The 22147-nt window shown below is 38.0% G+C and overlaps 1 protein-coding gene across 3 annotated transcripts in view; it reads left to right on the top strand.

Annotated features, from left to right (window-relative positions):
- Positions 1-22147, top strand: part of igfn1.4 (immunoglobulin like and fibronectin type III domain containing 1, tandem duplicate 4) — a 30197-nt gene that overhangs the window by 3634 nt on the left and 4416 nt on the right. The window contains exons 2-21 of one of the 3 annotated variants that reach the window (XM_030133306.1): positions 3090-3181; positions 4300-4422; positions 4785-4924; positions 5531-5630; positions 5876-5957; positions 6062-6254; positions 6373-6486; positions 12258-12426; positions 13009-13281; positions 13430-13672; positions 14918-14962; positions 16824-16862; positions 17680-17795; positions 17911-18049; positions 18135-18428; positions 19028-19330; positions 19648-19827; positions 19944-20072; positions 20168-20247; positions 20373-20565. In XM_030133306.1, coding sequence (XP_029989166.1) covers positions 3136-3181; positions 4300-4422; positions 4785-4924; positions 5531-5630; positions 5876-5957; positions 6062-6254; positions 6373-6486; positions 12258-12426; positions 13009-13281; positions 13430-13672; positions 14918-14962; positions 16824-16862; positions 17680-17795; positions 17911-18049; positions 18135-18428; positions 19028-19330; positions 19648-19827; positions 19944-20072; positions 20168-20247; positions 20373-20565 — 3001 coding nt within the window. In that variant the 5' untranslated portion in view covers positions 3090-3135. Of the gene's footprint in view, positions 1-3089; positions 3182-4299; positions 4423-4784; positions 4925-5530; positions 5631-5875; positions 5958-6061; positions 6255-6372; positions 6487-12257; positions 12427-13008; positions 13282-13429; positions 13673-14917; positions 14963-16823; positions 16866-17679; positions 17796-17910; positions 18050-18134; positions 18429-19027; positions 19331-19647; positions 19828-19943; positions 20073-20167; positions 20248-20372; positions 20566-22147 lie in introns of all 3 variants that reach the window. The other 2 variants (XM_030133305.1, XM_030133307.1) reach the window with 2 other exon arrangements.

The following is a 22147-nucleotide window of genomic DNA, read 5'->3' as shown; positions in this document are numbered from 1 at the left end:
CTGTTTACTGCACAAAGCGTTAAAACTTCCCTAAATGTTTGTGCAACAAGTAAATATTAAAAAATGATATTTTGGTAGCATGTTACAACACTGCCAGCTTTTTAACAAATACTAGCTTTTCTCTAAATCCTCTTAGGCCTTAGCAACACTGAATCTGTTAAAATTACACGTTCCATCAGTCTATTTTTTGAAGTGACATTTGTCTTTCTAAGTTTAGCAACCACATGGGTAATGAAAGATTGCTATGTATGAGTAGATCCCCCTGTTGCGAATGGAAGTGACAGATCATAAAATATGTTAATTTGATAAGCATGTAATCACTTAAACATCAAGCGAACATGCTGCAGCTTTAAGTGGCAAGAAAAAAAATTAATAATAAGTTTAAGCTTGGTAAAAATTACATCATGCTGAAATGCTACACCGCTGTTCTAATTTTAAGAGGATTTTATTTAGGGGAATGTAATAACCCTGAGCACAAGCAGCTGCATAGTATGAAGCCACAGATATCTTTAATGCTTAAAGTGATGAAATTCCAAAGTTGTGTAATTGTGTAATTTTCTTCTCCAATCAAAGTACAGGAAAACTACCAGTTTACACTTCAGATAGCTGAAACCTTCGTAAGCATTCAACAACTCTCATTATTTAGCTGATGTACTGGAATTAAGCTAATCCATGCACTTTTCTGTATAAACCCTTGAAGCGCACCCGTCTTCAAAAGTATTTTACAAACTGCATTGAAGGAAACATGATGTTCCTTTACATAATCCTCAACCTGAGGGATGTTACAGTTATGGCTTTATTATATTCTCTTTTACTCATCTTTTACTGTTTCTTTATGCTTTACATGCACAAATGTATTTTATATGAACCTGTTAGACCAGGACTCAATAGGTTCTGCATCTCTATGGCAACTTCCTGGCTAAATGAAGGATAAATAAAAACGTTAAAGGTGGGGTAGGAGATGTTTTCCTGGAGCATTTTTTACAATATTGCTTAAAATCCCCTTCACACCCCTATTACAACCAATTAATGAAATGCTCTAACACAAAAATTAAAAAAAAAATTTAGTCATCTGTGGAATGGACAGGACTGAAAAACCACCATCCAATTATTTTAACTGGCCCATTGAAATGATTGAATGGTGATATGTCTATCAAACTCAACTGCCATTTGCCCCTCCCCCCTCTGCACGTACCCCTCTTTGTGCATGAATCGTGCATTCTCAGAGGCTTGGAGCACTTGTACAGGAAACAAAGCCAGAGCTTGGCTATATTAGCTATATTAGGATGGAAAGTTCACCAGCAAACTGTTTTGTCACTAACATAAATCACTAGGAAATGTAACATTAGACAGATAGGTATGAACTGGGACTGTTCTGTAAGAGCGGGGGAGTTGGAGGAGACTAAATGAGGTACACACGGATCCGGGAGCCGGAGCCAGAGCTGGGACCGGAACCGGCTGATGCTGTGCAGCACTTGTGAACCCTCAGGAACAAGCATTGCACCAGTACTCTGGAGGCGTGGCTTTGGGGGGATGTCTGAAGAAAGGGGTTTGGATTTTTGAATTGTGTATTTTCAAAATGTAGCTTGTTCGAACTGTTTTCCAAGATCTCCTACCCCACCTTTAATTCATGAAAAATGATCCAACAGAAATGTCAGCGTTATGAGCCCACATCAGATTAGTTTCTCAAAACAATCTAATGTTACTCTTGACAAACTTTACAAATTACAAATATTGATTCCAAAAAAAGTACAAAAAATACCTCAAAGCTATGAATTATTACATGTACTAATTTTTTTTATTTTATTTTATGGGTATGGGTTCTGCAGGAATCAGCAAATCTAATTTAATGCTTTTTAATGCCCTTTTTAATGCCACTTTAAACAAATTTAATGCCCATGTCCAACTGCAGATACAGTTTTATATATAGTTTTATGACAATTTACAGTTGACAGGCTTTAATCAGGTTCTGAATAGCTCCTCCTCCAATCGCTTCTGCTGAAACTTGCATTTTCCCATTTTTTCAACATTTGCTAGTATTCCCTTCACTCTTTCACCACAGCATGAACATGCTCACAGCACGTTGCATTTCCAAGCATCTGGTGTTGTGACTTAGTGTATCGGCCATAAACAATAGCCAATTAAAGGGTTCCGCGTGTCAATCATCACACTATACTTCTGATCAAAATTATCAAATGTTTATATAATCCAAACAAATTGTGAATCATAATGTTTTTTGTTTTTTTTCCATCAAGTGTATTTAATTTTTTAATGTCTCTGGACATCAAATTTAATTCTTTTTAATACAATTCCAGGCCTTAATTTTCACAAAATCTATTTAATGACTTTTAATGCTTTTTAATGACTTGCATAAACCCTGTGTAAATGATTTGTGGTTTGGTTATTAAAATGTGATAAAATGGTGAAAAATGATGATCAATTGTTCCCAAAGTCCAAGATGACATGTCTTATTTGAACAAACCAGAAAATACTCACATTTAAGAAGGCTGAATCAGATCATTTGAACTTTTTATCCCTAAAAAAATAAAATGATCATCACTTATCAAAATAATGGTCCCATAATTAAGTTAATAAGTGATTAAGTGTTGCACCTCTAATATGAACACATTAATTAATTCAGTGAACTATTATAACACACTTAATTCTGGGGTGTCATTGATGCTAAACAGGGGACTGGGTTCATTTGTATTCCATTTTTAGGTTTGACTGTTTAAATCATTATCTATGTGAACAAAATGCTTCAGAGTTTGTTCTTGCTTAATAAATCATTGCTTTTTTCTCATTACAGTTGTTTTAAATGTTCTACCGCTAGAATTCTTAAAAATGTGTCACGTTCTGACTATAAATAATCATTTTAAACCCCATGCACGTCTCAGTCAGGAAGAAAAATCAGCCTTTACAGTTCAGAGAAATAGTGATTTTACATATATAAGGATAATTCCTGACAACTGATATGAGTGTTTTTATGAAGATGTTTCTAATCAGTGAGAATGAGAACAAGCTGTAGGTGCAGCACTATTTTTTTTATCCATACAGTGTATGCAAATCCCCTCTATCATCTGTTACAGTTGACGAAACCTTGCTGAATCCATCAAGCAAAAAAAAGGATTCAAGATGTTTCGCAAATCAAAAGTGGCAGATGGAGCAGCCACTGGCCAAGGTAAGAGTTGATCTATCACAAGAAAGCCATCAGTTCCTCAGAGATTTTCAGATCACAGGTACTTTAGCAGCAAAAAAACATAATTAGAAAATAAATACAACCAACTTTCTGAAGCTGGAGTCATTTACAGGTAGATTTGTGGAATTTCAAGGAACACCAGCCTTGAAGAAAATACCTAGAAATATGTTGAAGAAATAGTCAGAAAAACAATTCTATTCTTGCTGGATGAAATGTAAAATTAACAAGGAAGCCTGGAACTTCAAACCGAGTCTGATGGTTTATTCAGCTCATGTTATGTACAAACCTATGTCTCCTGCACACCTGCATGTGTATCAATATCTTGTTGGTATCTATGTCGATGTTGTGCACAGAAAAGTTAAGGTAACACATCTCATCCTATACTGTTGCAACCTGACATGGACAAACAAGAAAATGTAAGGTATTAAAATGTTCGTCATGTGATTAAACTTGCTAAACCTGATAATATATTCATCCAGTAACCCTGTTTCTTCTCTGGCATTTTATTCTCTGCCACTATCTTTAATTATTTAAGTCTTATTCATAATTTACTGCTAATACTGTGCTGACATGTGCTATATGCTCTTCAATGTATGCCTTATCAGGTCCTGATGCAGATGGTAGAGAAGGTACGCTTAGGGAACAACAGAAATGTTGGCCATCATTTTTGTTGCCACCGTGCTTAAAAGGCATGAAGAGCTGATATGCAAGAGATTTTGTAAGAACGTACACCCATTTTGTACGTGGATATGTAGGTGCATTACTACATATCTGTTCTCAGGCTGAAATGTAAGCATGAAATCCCATATGATGCTGCAAAAGATGAATAGTATTGAAATGTAAATGCACTGAAAATGTGATAAAATCAATACACCATGTAGCATTGAATGAATAATGCGCTGTCAGTAACAAAACCATTCTAATATTTCACATATTAGAATGTATTTCAGCATGATCTATGCGGGTGGCTATTTGATTCCAAAACAGCAGATTTAAGAGGTTGATACGACCGTGGTCATGTTACTCAATCTTTTTTTTGTCTTTCTGAGTGTCAAATGCATTGTGCCTGACAATTTTATTTCATTTTCCAATGCTGACAGTGGGTATCAAGAAAAAATCTAAGGTCCCTGGAGTGATGATTACACAGTTTATTGAGACACTGCCAGAAGGAAAGAGCCATCCAGACTTCACCCGCAAGCCAATTGCTTTGACCATCCAAGAAGGTAAGCCTGATACTGTAAGAAGTGTTTTAAACATTAATAAAAAAAATAAATAAATTAAAAAAAATCAGTGGGAGAATTGCATTGGTTCTCCATAATGGATAAGGCCTGCAGGTGCACAGCCAGCCAGAGCAGAGCCTTATCCAGAGTCACATACATAACTATTTAAAACCAGGTCATCCATGCTGTCAACAGTTTTTGCAGGAAACAAATATCCAATTCACATAAATTGCTTTCTGAAGCTCTATACAGTTATCATGCATAATGCAGTACTGCTGAATACTATGTATGTGCATCTTTTTATCATGTGTCACAGTAACTACATGCAGGTGACATGTTATTTGTGTCTGTGTGTGCGCTTGCAGGCAAATTTGCTTTTTTCAAAGCCATTGTCATCGGAGACCCAGCACCAACTGTAACATGGAGCAGAAATAATGGAGATGTGTCCGATACATCAAGATACCAGACAAAATATGATCCCAATTCCAATGAGCATACATTTGAGGCAAGTGATATAGCCGATCAAATCTCAGTAATGATACAGAGAAAAATACTGATGCAACAGAGCTGTAAAAATAGCACAGAGAAAGAAATAATGAATTAAAAAAGAAACGGGGCCACTTCAGAGGGAGATATTCTATTACATCAAGGTCACCCAGTCTTGTGGTCCATCAGTATCAGTTGCTTTGTCAATTACTTTTCCTTTTCTGTGAGTGGCATAAGAAGATTTCGCTCATCCTGAGGGACGCCCATAATGTACTCAGCTTCATGAAGGGGTCTGGACATGTCTCACCCCCCCACCTACCCCCCATGAGTCATTTCTGCTGTTTGAGGATGAAATGAAACGTCAAGTAGGAGGCCCTTTACCTACAGTGTGCAGAGCCCGTAATTGGTCTAGAGAACTTCAATCAGACTGCAAGATATCATTAAGGCATTTTTTCCACTCATCCATAAATTTAGAAGTGTGTTGACATTTCCATTGTACCAAATGGAGTTGATGATAGGGTGGCTACAGTCATGTCTGACCTAAAATCTAATAGGAAAACTTGAACCATGAGCTTACACCTGTTGAGATAAACAGATTTTTTTTTTTGTTATCTATTTTTCCCAGATGCCAAATGTTAAGCCAGATCAAGCAGATACCTACAAATGCTTTGCGGTAAATGAATTCGGACAAGCTGTGGTCACAGTGGTTCTTAATGTTATTGAAGGTAAGTATGAACTATTGAAATAAATGACTATAATAGATATTATTCACCTTTGTGTAGAGCAGTTTACTCTGGCATGAAACCAGTGAGCTGACACATCTACTTCAGTTGTAGTACACTCTTATACACACTCCATTGTTCCATAACAAGTGTGTTAATGTCTAACATTCATCATTTTCACTCACACTCTTATATGCTTACTTACATACTTGTACTAATGATTTAATTGCCCGCTTTTTTGTCTGCAGTGGGTTACAAAAAGGCAAAGGCTCAGGCGCAAGCAGTGGAAAATGGTGAAGAGAATTTTAAGACTGTGCTGAAGAGGAAAAGGTGATTTTTTTTTGTGTGGGTTTGTTCATAGTACTTATGTATGTGTGTGTGTGTGTGTGTGTGTGTGTGTCATTCAACTGACTGAATCCCATTTTAATTTCCAGTAAGGTCCGTCCCAAATCTGAGCAACCTGAGAGAAAAGATGGGGAGATTGATCCTAAATTTTGGGAGCTCTTACTTAGTGCTGACAAGAAAGACTATGAGCGAATTTGTGCCGAGTATGGAGTGACAGACTTTCGCTGGATGCTTAAGAAACTAAATGAAATGAAACAAGAAAGGGAGGAAGAACAAGCTGCGGTACGCCATTTCATTTCACTCCATGACAAAAATAATTTATTACATATTTTAGAAATGAAAAATCCACTCTGCACGATGCACAGATCTTCCCTTATTTTTCTTATTCTGCTTTTTACAGTTTGTCAGAAACCTGTCTAATCTGAGACCAATCCAGACCAATGCAGACGGAACAGCATCGTTTGAGCTTGACATGGATCTTATCGACCTAAACAGCTCTGTATACATATATAAGGTTTGTGTGACAACTACAAATTAGGGCTGCAGGTATCGAATATTTTACACTCAACAAAAATATAAACGCACCACTTTTGTTTTTGCTCCCGTTTTTCATGAGCTGAACTCAAAGATCTAAAACTTTTTCTATGTACACAAAAGGCCTATTTCTCTCAAATATTGTTCATAAATTTGTCTAAATCTGTGTTAGTGAGCACTTCTCCTTTGTCCTTTGCTGAGATAATCCATTCACCTCACAGGTGTGGCATATCAAGATGCTGATTATGGTTATGGTTACGGTTATGGTTACGCATTTGGCAGACGCTTTTTTCCAAAGCGACTTACAGGGGAAAACCAATTAAATCACTCAATCAATCAAATTTTATTTATATAGCGCCAGATCACAAGAAAGTTATCTCTTGACATTTTATATATAGAGTTGGTCCAAACCAGACTCTAAGCCAATTTACAGAAACCCAACAGAATCCTCCAGGAGCAAACACTTGTGACTGGTGACAGTGGCGAGGAAAAACTTCCCTTTAACAGGCAGAAACCTCGAGCAGACCCAGACTCCTGGAGGATGGCCGTCTGCCTTGACCAGTTGGGGTTAAAGAGAGAGAGTAGAGAAGGGGAAAAAGAGAGAGCGATAGAGATAGGGACTGGGGGAGAGGGGGAGAAGGGGGGAGTAGGGGGAGACACATGGAGGCGGTTGAGGATAAGTGAGTGGTGACGATGAGGGCAGGGAAGAGGCCGGACCACCGCAGCAGGTCCAGAGATAATCGTGAAAGAATCTGTGGTTGTCCTGGGAAAAACCTTATTAGAATATTTAAAATGGAATGTTTGAAAGTGCTAGGATAGGAGGTGCTCTCGGAAGAGCTGGGTCTTCAGGAGCTTCTTGAAGATAGGCAGGGATGACTCTGTTCTTGTAGCACTTGGTAGAGCGTTCCACCAACGTGGAACGACCCATGAAAAGAGCCTGGATTGTCTTGTACAAGGTCTGGGGACCACCAGACTACGTTCCCCAGACGAGCGGAGTGGTCGTGGGGCGACATAAGCTTTTATTAGTGCACCTAAGTAGACAGGAGCAGACCCACGGAGAATTTTGTAGGCTAGGATTAAAGATTTGAATTTGATGCGGGCAGCTATGGGTAGCCAGTGTAACTCAATGAGTAAGGGGGTGACATGTGCCCTTTTAGGCTGATTGAAGACCAGACGCGCTGCTGCATTCTGGACCATCTGTAGTGGTTTGACAACACAAGCTGGGAGGCCCGTTAGAAGAGCATTGCAGTAGTCAAGACGGGAGATAACCATAGTCTGCACCAGGAGCTGGGTGGCCTGTTCGGTTAGGTATGGCCTGATCTTTCTTAGGTTGAACAGAGTGAAACGGCATGATCGGGTGACAGAGGCAACGTGATCCGTGAAGGTCAACTGATTATCAATCATGACTCCCAAGTTACGTACTACACTGGTAGGAGCCAGAGGTATGGAGTCAATAGTGATGGAGATGTCCAGCTGTATGGTTGGCTTAGCTGGGAAGACCAGCAGTTCAGTTTTGGACAGGTTCAGCTGAAGGTGATGGGCTTTCATCCATGCAGATATGTCAGAGAGACAATCTGAGATCCGCACTGAGACTGTGGAGTCATCAGGTGGGAATGACAGATAGAGCTGGGTATCATCAGCATAGCAATGATATGAGAAGCCGTGTGAGTGGATGATCTGACCGAGTGAGGTGGTGTATATGGCAAAAATGAGGGGGCCCAACACAGAGCCTTGGGGGACCCCCGTGGTGAGGCGGTGAACTGCTGATGTGTGCCCTAGCCAGGACACACTGAAGGACCGACCAGTAAGGTAAGATTGAAACCAGGAGTGTGCGTGGCCTGTGATGCCCATGTTCCAGAGTATGGATAACAGGATATCATGATTGACAGTGTCAAATGCTGCTGATAAGTCCAGTAGAATGAGTACTGAAGACTTGGCTGCTGCTCTAGCCTCTTTCAAGGCTTCTGTCACAGACAACAGAGCCGTTTCAGTGGAGTGGCCGATTTTGAAGCCAGATTGGTTGATGTCCAGGAGGTTATTTTGGGAGAGGAATTCTGTGACCTGTTTGAAAACAGCCCTTTCGATGATCTTAGAAAGGTATGGGAGGAGTGAGACTGGTCGATAATTCTCCACTTGAGTGGGGGTGAGGGAAGGTTTTTTTGAGTAGTGGTGTCACCTGCGCTTGTTTAAATACTGTAGGAAATGTTCCTGAAGTCAGTGAAGCATTAATCACATGTGTGATTGGTGCTGTGATAGTAGGGGCAACAGACTGTAAGAGGTTGGATGGAATAGGGTCCAACAAGCATGTTGTAGGACGGCTAGAGGAAAGGAGTTTAGACACCTCGTTCTCTGTGAGGGGAGTAAATGAGGGGAATGACGCAGTTGGGCTTTTATCAGTTGAGTTAGTAGTAGCCATAGTCAGGGGAGAGGAAGCAGTGTGTGATGATGATGATGTTGAAGAAGGAGGCGTGCAGTCTATGGGTGGATCAGTGAACTGACTGCTGATAGTAGACACTTTATTTGTGAAAAATGAAGCAAAATTGTCTGCTGTCAGATTAGTAGTGGGCGGTGGAGGTGGAGGGTTGAGTAGTGTTTTAAAGGTTGAGAATAGTTTCTTGGTGTCGGTGGCAGAATGAATTTTGTTATTATAGTAAGCCTTCTTCGCAGCAGTGACACTGGATGAGAAGGATACCAGTAGTGACTGGAATGTGATCAGGTCAGAAGAGCTTTTTGTTTTGTGCCATTTTCTCTCTGCGGCTCTGAGGTTGGTACGCAGCGACCGGAGGTTATCATTGAGCCATGGGTGGGACTGGGAGGATCGAGCGGGTCTAGTAGATAGAGGGCACAGATTATCCAGACAGGAGCTAAGTGTAAAGCACAGAGACTCAGTGGCATCATTAACCTCTAAGGAGGAAAAAGTGCTGGGGGGAGGGAGAGCGGAGGCTACGACAGTGGAGAAGTGGGTGGGGGACAAATTGCGGAGGTTGCGGCGGAAAGAGACCATGGGGGAGGGAGCAGAGTGTTTTTCAGGGAGAGACACACTGAACTGAATGAAATAGTGGTCAGACAGGTGTAAAGGTGTGACTGTGAGGGCATCTGTGATGCAGTTTCGGGTGAAAATGAGATCGAGCTCTTTACCAGCTTTGTGGGTTGGAGGACTGCAAACCCGCTGTAGCTCAAAAGAGAGTATTAGTGACATGAAATCTGAGAAGCTGGGATTGTCTAAGTGGATGTTCATGTCACCGAGGACTAGCATGGGGCAGTCATGCTCTGGGATGGAGGAAAGCAGAGTGTCAAGCTCATCAGGAAAATCACCCAGTTGCCCTGGTGGACGATAAATGACAATTATGTAAAGTTTGACTGGTGCTGTCACTAGGATGGCATGGTATTCAAAGGAGTTGTATTTGACTGAAGGTAGGAGTTGATTGTGTTTCCATTTGTTGGAAATTAACAGACCCACACCACCTCCTCGTCCAGATGGACGAGAGGTATGAGAGAATGTGTGGCTGATAGAAAGTGCGGCTGGGGTTGCATTGTTTTCAGGCGTAATCCAGGTTTCAGTGAGAGCCAGGATGTCCAGTGTGTGATGGTTGGCATAGGCAGCAATAAAATCTGCTTTCTGATTAGACAGCAGGATTATTGCACAGGTGTGACTTAGGCTGGCCACAATAAAAGGCCACTCTAAAATGTGCACTTTTACTGTATTGGGTGGTCCAGGGGGGTCAGGAAACCAGTCAGTATTTGGTGTGACCACCATTTTCCTCACACAGTCTTCTTCATGAATTCTCTGAAACACCTTTGGAGATGGCTTATGGTAGAGAAATGAACATTCAATTCACAGGCAAAAGCTCTGCTGGACATTCCTGAAGTCAGCATGCCAATTGCATATTCCCTCAAAACTTGTGACATCTGTGGTATTGTGCTGTGTGATAAAACTGCACATTTTGGAGTGGCCTTTTATTGTGGCCAGCCTAAGGCACACCTGTACAAAAATCATACTGTCTAATCAGCATCTTGATCTGCCACACCTGTGAGGTGGATGGATTATCTCAGCAAAGAAGAAGTGTTCACTAACACAAATTTAGACAGATTTGTGAACAATATTTGAGAGAAATAAACCTTGTGTGTACACAGAAAAAGTTTTAGATCTTTGAGTTCAGCTCATGACAAATGGGAGCAAAAACAAAAGTGGTGCGTTTATATTTTTGTTGAGTGTAGTATTCTACTGAAAATTCCTTCGATTAATCGAGTAATCAGATAAAACTTATTTTTGCTAGGTTAAAGAGCAATTATAAATATGCAATAGGAAATAAAGTATTTCACTTAATAATGAAGGACCAGTTGGTTTCCTTTTTTTTTTTGATAATTAACAGCTTTATTTCTTACATTCATATTGTGCATACAAAACAAAATGTATTTTCTTGACTAGAAACATTTCCAGAGAGACCATTGCAAACACAAATTAAAATAAATAAAACATAAATAAAAATAAATAAAATGTAATTACTTTCAACTTAGTATTTTTTGTAAGTATCAAAAATATAAGGCATTAATAAACTTTAAAAAAGGCATAAACATTGCCTTTTTGATGTCCAACTGAACTCTGGCAGCTATAAGTTTCAGATTTTACAATTTAGACATAACAGGAATGCGTTGTGGCACATAAGAGGCAAGAACATTTGAACGGGAACTTGGAACGAGTACATGGATGAACAATTTTACACATTTCTGCTATATTCAGGGGAATCAAGGCAATGACCGCCCCACCTTATCTGTCTGTCTCATAACTTATAACCCCCACACACACAAACACACACATCCAGTTAATGGATGATTTACTTCATTTTTGCAAAAAGTAGTTGGATTTTGCCAAAATTAGGCCATAACAAGGTAAGACAAAACTTTCAGCGAGCCGTGCATCATTTTGGCCATGCAAATCAGGGGTGCACAGCTCACTGCCTAAATCTGTGCTTGTCAAAATCATAATAAACTAGCCACACATTCGACAGTTGGCATAATTAAGAGAAACCTAGCCCTCCGCAGGGCTAACGTTATGTTAGCAAGGTACATTAACGTTACTCTCATTTATTTGCGCTACATTAATTTTATTTTATCTGGGGTCCTCCGCTCCATTCTGGGTGTCTTCGGAGAAGATGCTACATCGGTGCTGTTGTGGTATGGAAGGGCCGTGTTACAACAGATACATGTCACGGCGTTCACCTTGCTGTTCAGTCTGAAAGGCTTCCACACTTCTGACATTTTCGTTTTTTTTATTGTTTTTTTTTGTCTTTCATCATCATTGGTGTATTCACTCGCCTGTCTATGCTCCTTCATCTGAACACTTCCGCGTCGTCCATCGTCTTCCTTTGCGTGAGTGACGTAAGCACGTTGTGCCCCATTAAGTAGTCCGTGTGAAATGCCGTGCTTTGAACTTTCTAATTAAATAAGCGATTCCACGAGGCAGAGAAAATTCCTCAACTATTTTTTGTAATCGAGGTACTCGAATAACTCGAGGAATCGTTTCACCCCTACTACAAATTAAAATACTGCAAATGTCATCTTGTAGCTATGGTGAACACATCCATCAAACTCTACTGTAATCTCAATGGCACTGCTAAAAATATCCTGTAGTGGAATAAGCAATAGACAGATTGTCATCCTATTTACTGACAGTTCTATGCAAGAACAACTGTGAATGCTGTAATTTAATTTTTCTTTTTTTTTTTTTTTTTTCACATTTTTGACTCACAGGATGGTGTAATGGTTCAATACTCGAGGGAGGAGGGTGAAAAGATGAAGCACAGCCTTAAACAAATAGGAAGAAAGTATGTTTTCAGTGTGAAAGACCTAATGCCAGATGACGCCGGACTGTATCAGCTGGATGTAGAAGACGTGAATATGTTTTCAACAGAATTTAAAGGTAAGATGTCAACTGACCAGACAAATACAGACCTTTAATTTAAGTAAACAGTTGATCAATCTTTAAGTTGTATCAGTGTGTTCTTTAAGTGAGTATATGAGCCCCATCTGATTAAGTTTATTTTTGGGCAAACCAGATCATCCTTTGGAGGATAATCTATATCCATTGTGGCTGTCTGAGTGCAATTATTGTTAAATTTAAGATACTAAAGGAGAATAGTCACTACAAAGACGAACAAACTTTGATCCACGATTCGAGGCTTTCTATTTTTAGGACTCCTTTGCCTAAGGGGCTGGTAAAGTGCATCTCCTGGACTAAACAAAAACTGGAATGACATTTGTCTCTTTTTTTACCCATGTCGATCTGCTGGTGAATTTACCTGTTCATTCCAAATAAAGATACTATTTAAAAAAATAATAATAATTTAAGCAAACACAGAAAATGTGATGGCTTTACATCAATTTATTCATAATCACTTTAAATGTGAATCTATGTTTATGTTGATTATCTTGAATAATCTTGATTCATGGATATTAAGGGATTCATGAATGAAATAATCCCTGAACTACTTTTGTTTTTCAGTTCCCATGGTGGATTTCTTAGTAAAAATTCAAGAAGTGAAGGCAAAGGAGAGAGAAGATGCTGTTTTTGAATGTGTCCTTTCAAATCCTTTCTCCAAGATTTTATGGTTTGGAAAGAATATGCCACTGGAACAAGGAGATAAATATGATATTGAGGTTTCCGATGACAAGTTAATTCACAGGCTGGTGGTAAAAGACTGCATGGTAGTAGACAAAGGAATCTATTCTGCCTGCGCCGGAATAAAGTCCTGCAATGCATGGCTTGTTGTTGAAGGTAAGATCTTATCCTCCAACTCAACACAATCAATATTCAGTAATGGCAAAATAATGTCAGAAGATGATAATGAGAGAGAATATGGTCTTTGAATCAATATTTGCATTGTTTTTTCATGATGTAACATGATTTGTTTTGTCTTGCTTAGCTGATAAGGAAGCACCCCAGGGTAAGAAATCAGCAAGGAAAACAACAAGAGCAGGCGGATCTGGAATAGACCTGCAGAAGGTTGCCCAAGAGCAACAAGTAAAACTAGAGAAAGAGAGAGAGGAACGAAAAGAACAGATTAAAATTGCAAAAGAAGCTGCACCACCTCCACCCCCTCCTGAAACGCCTGCAGCTCCTCCACCTCCTGCACCAAAGGAGGTTGTACCTGAACCCAAGGCAGAGGGTAAGAAAGGCTGCTGGAAATGTACTCTTATGACTAGAGGTGTATATTGGCATGAATCTGGCAACACGATACAAATCACAATACTAGGATCACAATACGATATACCACGATATATCATGATACTGTTAAAAAGGCAATTTTTTGTTTGTTTCTTTTTTTAAAATAATATTTTCCTTGAAGAACTGAATTACACCAGGAATATGCACAAATACTAAACACATTTTTATTTGATCACAACTGGCTCTAATGCTATATCACAAAATTTTCCTGTGTTAAAACTTAAATTACGTTTAACAGACATTACAGTTTAAGATCCTGCTCAAATGTTCATATTCTATCAGTTCATAACTAACATCATAATATTATTTTTGTGCGGTTCCAGCAAAGGAACTAACATCTGCCTCTCTCAGACAGTAAAAAGTGCTTTTAGGATGCTACAGATAACCAGTTTTTAATGAAACAGTGTTAAATAATAATAAATAAGATATAAACAATTAAGAAAAACAAAACAAAACAAAAAACTTCCGCCATATTTGCATTTGAATAAATACCTAAAAATACACTGGTCTACAATTTTTTAGAAATGATTTGCTTCAGAGATTAAATGTGCTAAATGTTACGTATTTTAATAAGATTAATTGGAAAATAAATGACAAAAGTGCTGGTTTGCTGATGTTTTCAAGGTATATGATTAAGTGTTATTACACATATATGTTGGTTTATGTACATTTATATAATAATTTTATAAATCTTCCACTAAATAGAACCTGTAAAGTGAATGTATTCTAATGTGCAGACAGTGTTTTGAAGTAGATCTTTTAGCTCTGAGACAAATATTCCTTTTGAGTCAAACCCATTCTCTCGTTAATTCTTGAATTTCACGTTTTGACCCAAGGCTGTATCTTGGAAAGTTCAGCCAACCAGCATTTTTTACTTGATTTTTCTTTATCAGTAACTCTCATGTGGTAAAATTTCATTACTTTTATTCTGGAGGCATTTTCCTTGTAGACCAGTGATATCAATACAGTACTTTTTAATATCGATACAATATCATGAAATGAAATATTGCGATATATTGCAAAACCGATATTTTATGTAGAACACCCCTACTTATGACATGTCATATATTGCATAACTCACATTACACATGACACTACTAATGTATAAATATATTCTGTCTACATTTAATACCTGGTGATGATGCCTGTTTATTTAATCATACTAATACATTTTAATGGTCAACAGAACCAGCACCAATTCCTGAGCCCCCTGTGGAGGTCGTACCCACTGGTAAGGATATTCAATAGTTCTTAGATTCTCTCTATGTTTACAAACTGAAAAAAATACTGGCTTCAGTGTTGTATCATTACCTTTGCTGATGTAAAAGGTTTATGTTGTTGACATCATTTCCAATGTTGTTTCTCCATTTGACGTTATGTTGTCATTATGACGTTATGTAACTGTTTTGCTTCTAAATAATTAATCAGATTTACAGATATAATCAGTTTTCTTAGCATGACCATAAACGGTTAGATAAAGAAACGTATGGTAAGGGCCTTGTTGATATTGTCTATTTGGGGTTTCACCTTTTACAGAAATTAGCAAAAAAAACCATTGTAGAATTCAGAAAACAAATAAAAGTGCTATTTTGATCCAGACAAAACTTGTCTTTCAAAATGTGCGACATTTTTGATTTATTTAGAGTGATCTAAGCTTTCAGCACAATTTGTTACAGTCCACCTTTGTTAATTACAAGTACATCATGATTCTCGTCATGGGTTTTTCAAAGCATGATTTAGTTAGTTGTTTCTCCTGCGTAACTGCAGTCATTTATGATGCTGAAGACATCATTTACTGGGCTGTAAAACTTCGAAGCCTTCTCATTGGCTACCCTCTTCCAAACTTTTTTTCACTTGTTAAACATGTGAAAAAGTTTCATGCCAGGTCACACAAGACTGTTAGAGTCACATGACCATATACAACTAGATCAAAACTCATCCAATGTCCATGCTATTTTTCTAAACAGATATTTTCACCTTCCTTTTTTTCACTGTCCACACAATAATGCACAAATTACTACAAACATTTAGAAAAAACATTGTTTCTGTTGGACACTGTGGCTATTACTGCATATAGCAAATGCACGTGTTTTAAAGTCACAAATTTGAGCAGCAACAACAAGTTCAATTAGAAACTTAAGTTACCTTAAGACTTGGTTGGAGTAGTAAAAGTGTATTCTTTACATTTTACGGATTTGGTCATAAATGCTGCAGGTCATAAACTGATTTCTACACCTGGATTTGATGTTTCAGGTACAGGTTCATTACACAAAGCAATAATAGACATGAGCAGAATACAGTGGGACGTCATCAATTTCCAATCTCCATCTTTTGCGACCAAAAATACCATTTACCTGGGGATGATAAATCCACCCAAACATAGAGAAAAAACAACTGTTCTGCAAAATATCCACATTAGTGCAGATGGGGTATTAGTTAACCAGTGCATTAGCTACACACCAAGAGATTTCACATGCACTTCAACAAGAGGTTTAAACTGTCTCCAAATTTCCAAATAGTTCAGCACTTCTTGATGTACACAGATTACTAAGACTATTACCTATAACATTTAGAGAAAAACTAAGTAAAAAGTAAAGCTGGTTTAGTCAGTAACCAGTCATTTGGCAGGAAAGATTCCATGTTGAGAATGATGAAAATCTTGCAGCTTCCAAACACAAACTTACAATACAAACAGACTAGACTCCACTAATTCTAACAGAAAAACGTGAACAAAGCTATGACACTACGACATGCTTTGTAACATGATTACAAGAAACCATAACCTACACATGAAACACAATTTGAATAAAAAGCATTAAAACATGCAAAACAACAAACATCAAAGTGGTCTATAAAATAGATATAATGCTTTCTGTGTTTGTCATAGTTGCTGGTATATACTCACAAATTTGCTGATAAGGTTAGTGTGAAGAAAAGATATTGTTGTCAAGTTCAGAAAAAACATCAACAGCAGTAGATGGCAAAATGTGTGAAAGTCAACACTCAAGGATATTAAAGGGAATTTTAAATATTAAAGGGAATATGTATTTGCTAAGTTTAAATAACTTTCTGTTGTTATTGCCGCCACACAGCTAAGGAGGACAGTGTCGCAACACCTGTGGATACAGGAGGTGGTATGACAGACATGTAATGCTAAAACTAATAACAACAACAATAACAATTTAAACACAATTAACATACTGTGTTGTATTTTTATTTGTTAATATCTACTCACAGTCGATTATTTTATCCTAATCCTGTTAATTTGCCTCAGGTTATCTTCATAAATGCCAGTTAATAGAGAAGAAAGTGTGGAATAAAACAGAAGTGATCCTGTAGGCTATACCAGCATGTGTTTACACACACTGGGATATGCCGAAAAAGAGACCCACACTCTTAACAAGTCAGTTTTCTGAGAAAATGTGAGCCTAGCCCTCAAACATGTAGTTTGAAACTACATGTTTACTGCTTGTCTGTGTGTTTGTTTTTGATATCACACACTAAATTTGTAAATTAACTGTCTTACACATTCTAACCAAATCACACTAATCTTAGATTAGTGTTATTATATGCACTCCATTAAAGCTGTAGCAGAATTAACAAGGTAAGTGATGGCATTAGTGAACAGAAATTATCGAACCAAACTGCACTAACTGGTTACTGGTCCCTTGGACTGTATTAGTTATTAAAATATACGCTCCACGTCTGTGTTGTATTAGTGGACTTAACAACATGAATAATTGCATTAATGAACAGAAATTCCATATTTTGGTGCACCACGATAACTTCAGAGACATACTAATGAATAACAGATATTCATTACTTTGGAATAAGAGCAAATGTGTTGATTTTATTCTGATGTGCTTTTATTCAGTGTGTAGTCCTACACTAAACTTTGCTCCACATGAATATGCAAAGTGGAAAGTAACTTTGTTTTATGTTGCTTAGAGCCTGTAATCACCTGTGGACTCTCTGACATTTATGCTCTTCGTGGGAAGCCGGCTGAATTAATTGTGACGTTGAACATTGACTGCGACGGCGTCTGGTTCAAAGATGGTGAACCGGTAAAGGCTGTGAATAATGACTCTAGGGTGTTGATTTTAGATTATATTCCTTCTCCTTTCATTTTTGAATATATCAGAAAGAATTCAGTTGTCATTATTTGTGATGTGTCTGTAGTTATCCCCAGATTCTGTCAGTATAACCAAAGATGGAACCACTCATAAACTGGCAATTCGAAGCTGCACAGACGACGACTCAGGAGTTTATCGTTTTGTCGCAGGGGAGTTAAGCACACAAGGAAAGGTCACTGTTGGAGGTATTGTGTTCTCCCTTCTATTACAGTACATAAATGAAACAACTGTCTGAGTGCAATAAACCAAATCACACTTTATCTTCCACAGACGTGCCTGAATTTGATCCGGATGACCTACACAAGTTCTCCAAACCTGTGATAGTCAGAGTGGGCCAGAACGCTGCTTTCAAGATGCCCTTTGCCCCTCAGGAGTCTTTGGTGGTCAGTTGGTTTAAGGACGGCACCGAGATAAAAGACGGAGGAGGAGTTAAAATCGTGAAGGAACCCAATCACAGTCGGCTGCTATTCCGAGACTGTCTGCGGACAGACGCAGGGGAAATAAAGATCCAACTCAAAAACCCATTTGGGGCTGTGGAGGCCACATCGAAGCTTATTGTGCTCGGTACAAAATGATAGAGAAATTTAATGGGGAAAAATGAGAAATCCTGACAGATAGAATGATTGGATTTTTACCAGTGTTGTATACTAATGCAATAATATAATTCACTGCGGTACTCAAGTATGTTTTGGGAGCATTTGCACTTTACTGAGTTTTTATTCTGTTTACTTTCACTTTTACTTCACTACATTTCATAACTCAATTATATACTTCTACTCCAACACATTTTTAATGAATAGTACTGTTACTCGTTACAAAAAAAAATTAAAGAAAATGTGCCTTCGGTTTTATTAGCTTTTACTTGTACTTTTGCTTTCATTACTTGAGTACATTTAATTATAGATTACTTGATATACTTAAGTACAGTAAATACTAGATACTTAAATACTTAAACTTGAGTAGCATTTCAGGTGGTGACTTGAATTTCTACCAAAGTAATTTTTTGGTAGTCTACCTGTACTTCTACTCAAGTATGACTTTCCAGTACTTTATACAACACTGAATTTTACTCACCACTTTATTCCCCACTTTCATGCAGAAGCAAAACTTACACCAGCTTCACACTATCATATTTAACATTTACTCCCCCTTTTTTCTAACAGACCGGCCAGGTCCACCAGAGGGTCCAGTGGAAACTGTCGAAACTACGTCTTCTGTAATTGAAATAAAATGGAACCCCCCAAAAGATGATGGCGGTTCACCTGTGACAAACTACATCATAGAACGGCAGCATGCAAGACAGAGTCTGTGGACAAAACTTGGAGATGTGACTGCTGACAAAACCTCCTTCAGAGACAGAAATGTAACTCATGGAAAGAAATACAACTACCGCATCTATGCAGAAAACCCAGAGGGCATCAGCGATCCCCTGGAGACAGCTGATAGTATTATGGCGGGCGTAATGAGTGAGTGCAGAAAAAAAGAAGTCTCATTTAGCATTCTTCAGGAAATCCCATGTTAATTTCCCTCAGGTTGTAATAAATGAAAATGCCTCTCGATCGGTTTAGAGACCGTTTCAAATCATTTATCACGGGCATCATTTATTCACTGTAGAAAACCCACCATTTATCACTGCCGTAATAGACACAGTCTAAGAGGATTTACATGGGGAAATCCTAAAGTAATAATACCTGATGTCCTCAATTTATTCCATGTCTTTAATTAATATTCAGCTCGTAATAAAGTCTTTAATTGAATAATTACACTACCTATCATTTCTCAGTACTCTCTGGCCCACCTGGAGCCCCCACAGTGGTGAGTGCCTCTAAGACCTGTATTAACTTGACCTGGACCCCTCCTGAGGACGACAGAGGAGTGCCAATCATTGGCTACCAATTGGAGAAACGAAAGAAAGACACAAATCAGTGGATCGCCCTGAATGCAGTTAATGAACCAATTGAAGGTTTGTCATGAAACAGTGCTCTATTATCACATTACACTGCATGCCTTACATTTTGATTACAAACCAGTTTATTTTCTCATTATAGTTGTACAGCAATGTTATTGTCTTACTTTCAGATGTGAAGTATGCATGTAAAGATGTGACTGAGGGAGCAGAGTATGAGTTTAGGGTTTCAGCAATCAATGAGTCGGGAGCAGGCGATCCAAGCCCTCCCTCTGCAATGGTGTGTGCAAAGAATCCCAACAGTAAGTTGTTACTGCCCTTCGCTGTGAATACTAATGTTTCATTACCTAGAGAACTGTTTGGATTTAAATTTTTTTTGGTAAATTCTTCTATCCAGTGAGACCTTGTTTTAAAGACCCAGAGGACTTCATTGTTGTCAGAGCGGGAAATTCCGTGCGTGTCAAAATTAACTATGAGGTATGAGTGTATCAGTGTACATCTGGTGCATCTGCTGTTCCACCTGCATCATATTCTTGAGTGATTGGTTTAGTACAGTGTGACTAACTTTGTCTCTATCCTCTTTCTGATTTTGATATCTCCAGGCTGAACCTCCACCAGAGATCACTTGGCTGAAGGATGATGAGCCAATATCCCCCTGGATTAATGTTATCAATTCAGAAGGAATGTCTCAGCTTGTTATTCCCTCATCAAAGCGCTCAGATTCAGCTGTCTACACCATCATAGCCAAAAACTCTGTGGGTCAGGCCTCCTTTGACATTGAGGTTAGAGTCACAGGTAAGTAGAAGAAAAAGCGATTTACACATTAACCCCTAAATGCTATGTCATGAAACTAATTTGTTTTGTACTGAAATGTGTTTGCAAGAAATCATCCTGGTATTGACAGTACACCCTTTTACATTACAAATATGGGCAAGGAGGTTGAGTTCAAGTTGAGTTACAGGGGCATAATGGAGTGTAAACAGCTATTATTTGGCTGAAATGAGGAATTAATGGACATTTTTAACATTTAATGAACCTGCAAATGAAGAGTGAATATAACCAACATAATTGCTTGCACTATTTTGTGATTCTTTTAGCCAAAGAGAAGAATAACTGCAGCAGTGAACAACACTAATATTCACCCAATTAAATGTCAATAAATTCTGACAAGTACAAGAGAATACTAATAGATAGAATGAGAGGCTTCATTTTTATATTATAACCCACAGGAACAACAATGTAATTAACTTATAGAAATTATAAAATCAAATTCCTGGTGAGTGAAATGAAGATAGGATTACATGAGCGTTACAGGAAAAGAGTAGGAAGATAAGCATCCACATTATGTCTAAACTAAGGATGCGAAGATTATCCAAAACGTACCGTACCGAAACCGATATGTGCATGCATGATCTGAGTACACCAGTCGAGAAGCTGCAAGTGAATGAAAATGTTGGAACGATATCGAGATGAATTGGTTATTGAATGTTTATATCGATAAAATTCGATCCATTCAATAGAATATATTTTTAATTGCATTTAAGTGTTACTATTTATTTGGGTAAAGTTTTTCTTTTCATGTTAACATAAGCCATGGATTTACGGTTGTGTACACTGCATACTACAGTATGAGCGCCGCGGATTAATATTATATTGATTCACCGAAGGAGCAAAAAGTTAGGATGCCCCCTTTTACAGCTTAGTTTTCTTCACCATATCTAAATATCTGGAATTTTTATCTTTATTTTAACTAAAATGTGGAGAAAATATCCCTAGAAAGATGAAATTAAAGAAATGCTTTTTAAAATGTGTTGGTAAATTCTAATTAATAATTTATTCATGAGGAAAAAGTTAGGACACCCTTGTCTTCCTTATTTAAAAGACAGAATCCTGAAAAAGCCTCTCTACCCATCTTCAACTGGTTTGTACCCAACCAGGTGCATTCAATCTGCATTTTAGGCATTGGAAAGAATAATGAACAGAAAAGTATCCCAACTTTTCTTCCCAAATATACTGAATTTACCAACATATTTTAAAAAGCATTTCTTTAGTTTAATCTCTTCTGGTATATGTGCTCCATATCTTAGTATTGTTACAAAAAGAAATCAGAATCCCAGATATTTATATGGTAAACAAAGATTTAAAGGGGGCGTCCTCACTTTTTCTATATTACTTTGACTGTATGTGTCACGTGTTCTGAAATTGCACAAAAGCCAGTTTGTGAAAAGTCATGGTTTTATTTGATAAATAAATAATCAATCTCATTAAATTGCACTACATATTCTTTTACCAGAATGAATGTGTTGAATCAGAATGTGCTTAATCGCTCTGTATTGTGATTTGGGTGTGAATCGTATTGTATCATATCACGAGATGC

This window comes from Sphaeramia orbicularis, chromosome 5 (genome assembly GCF_902148855.1).
Source record: "Sphaeramia orbicularis chromosome 5, fSphaOr1.1, whole genome shotgun sequence".
NCBI lineage: Eukaryota > Metazoa > Chordata > Actinopteri > Kurtiformes > Apogonidae > Sphaeramia > Sphaeramia orbicularis.
Note: the sequence above shows the minus strand (reverse complement) of the source record. Positions and strands in the feature narration are given on the sequence as shown.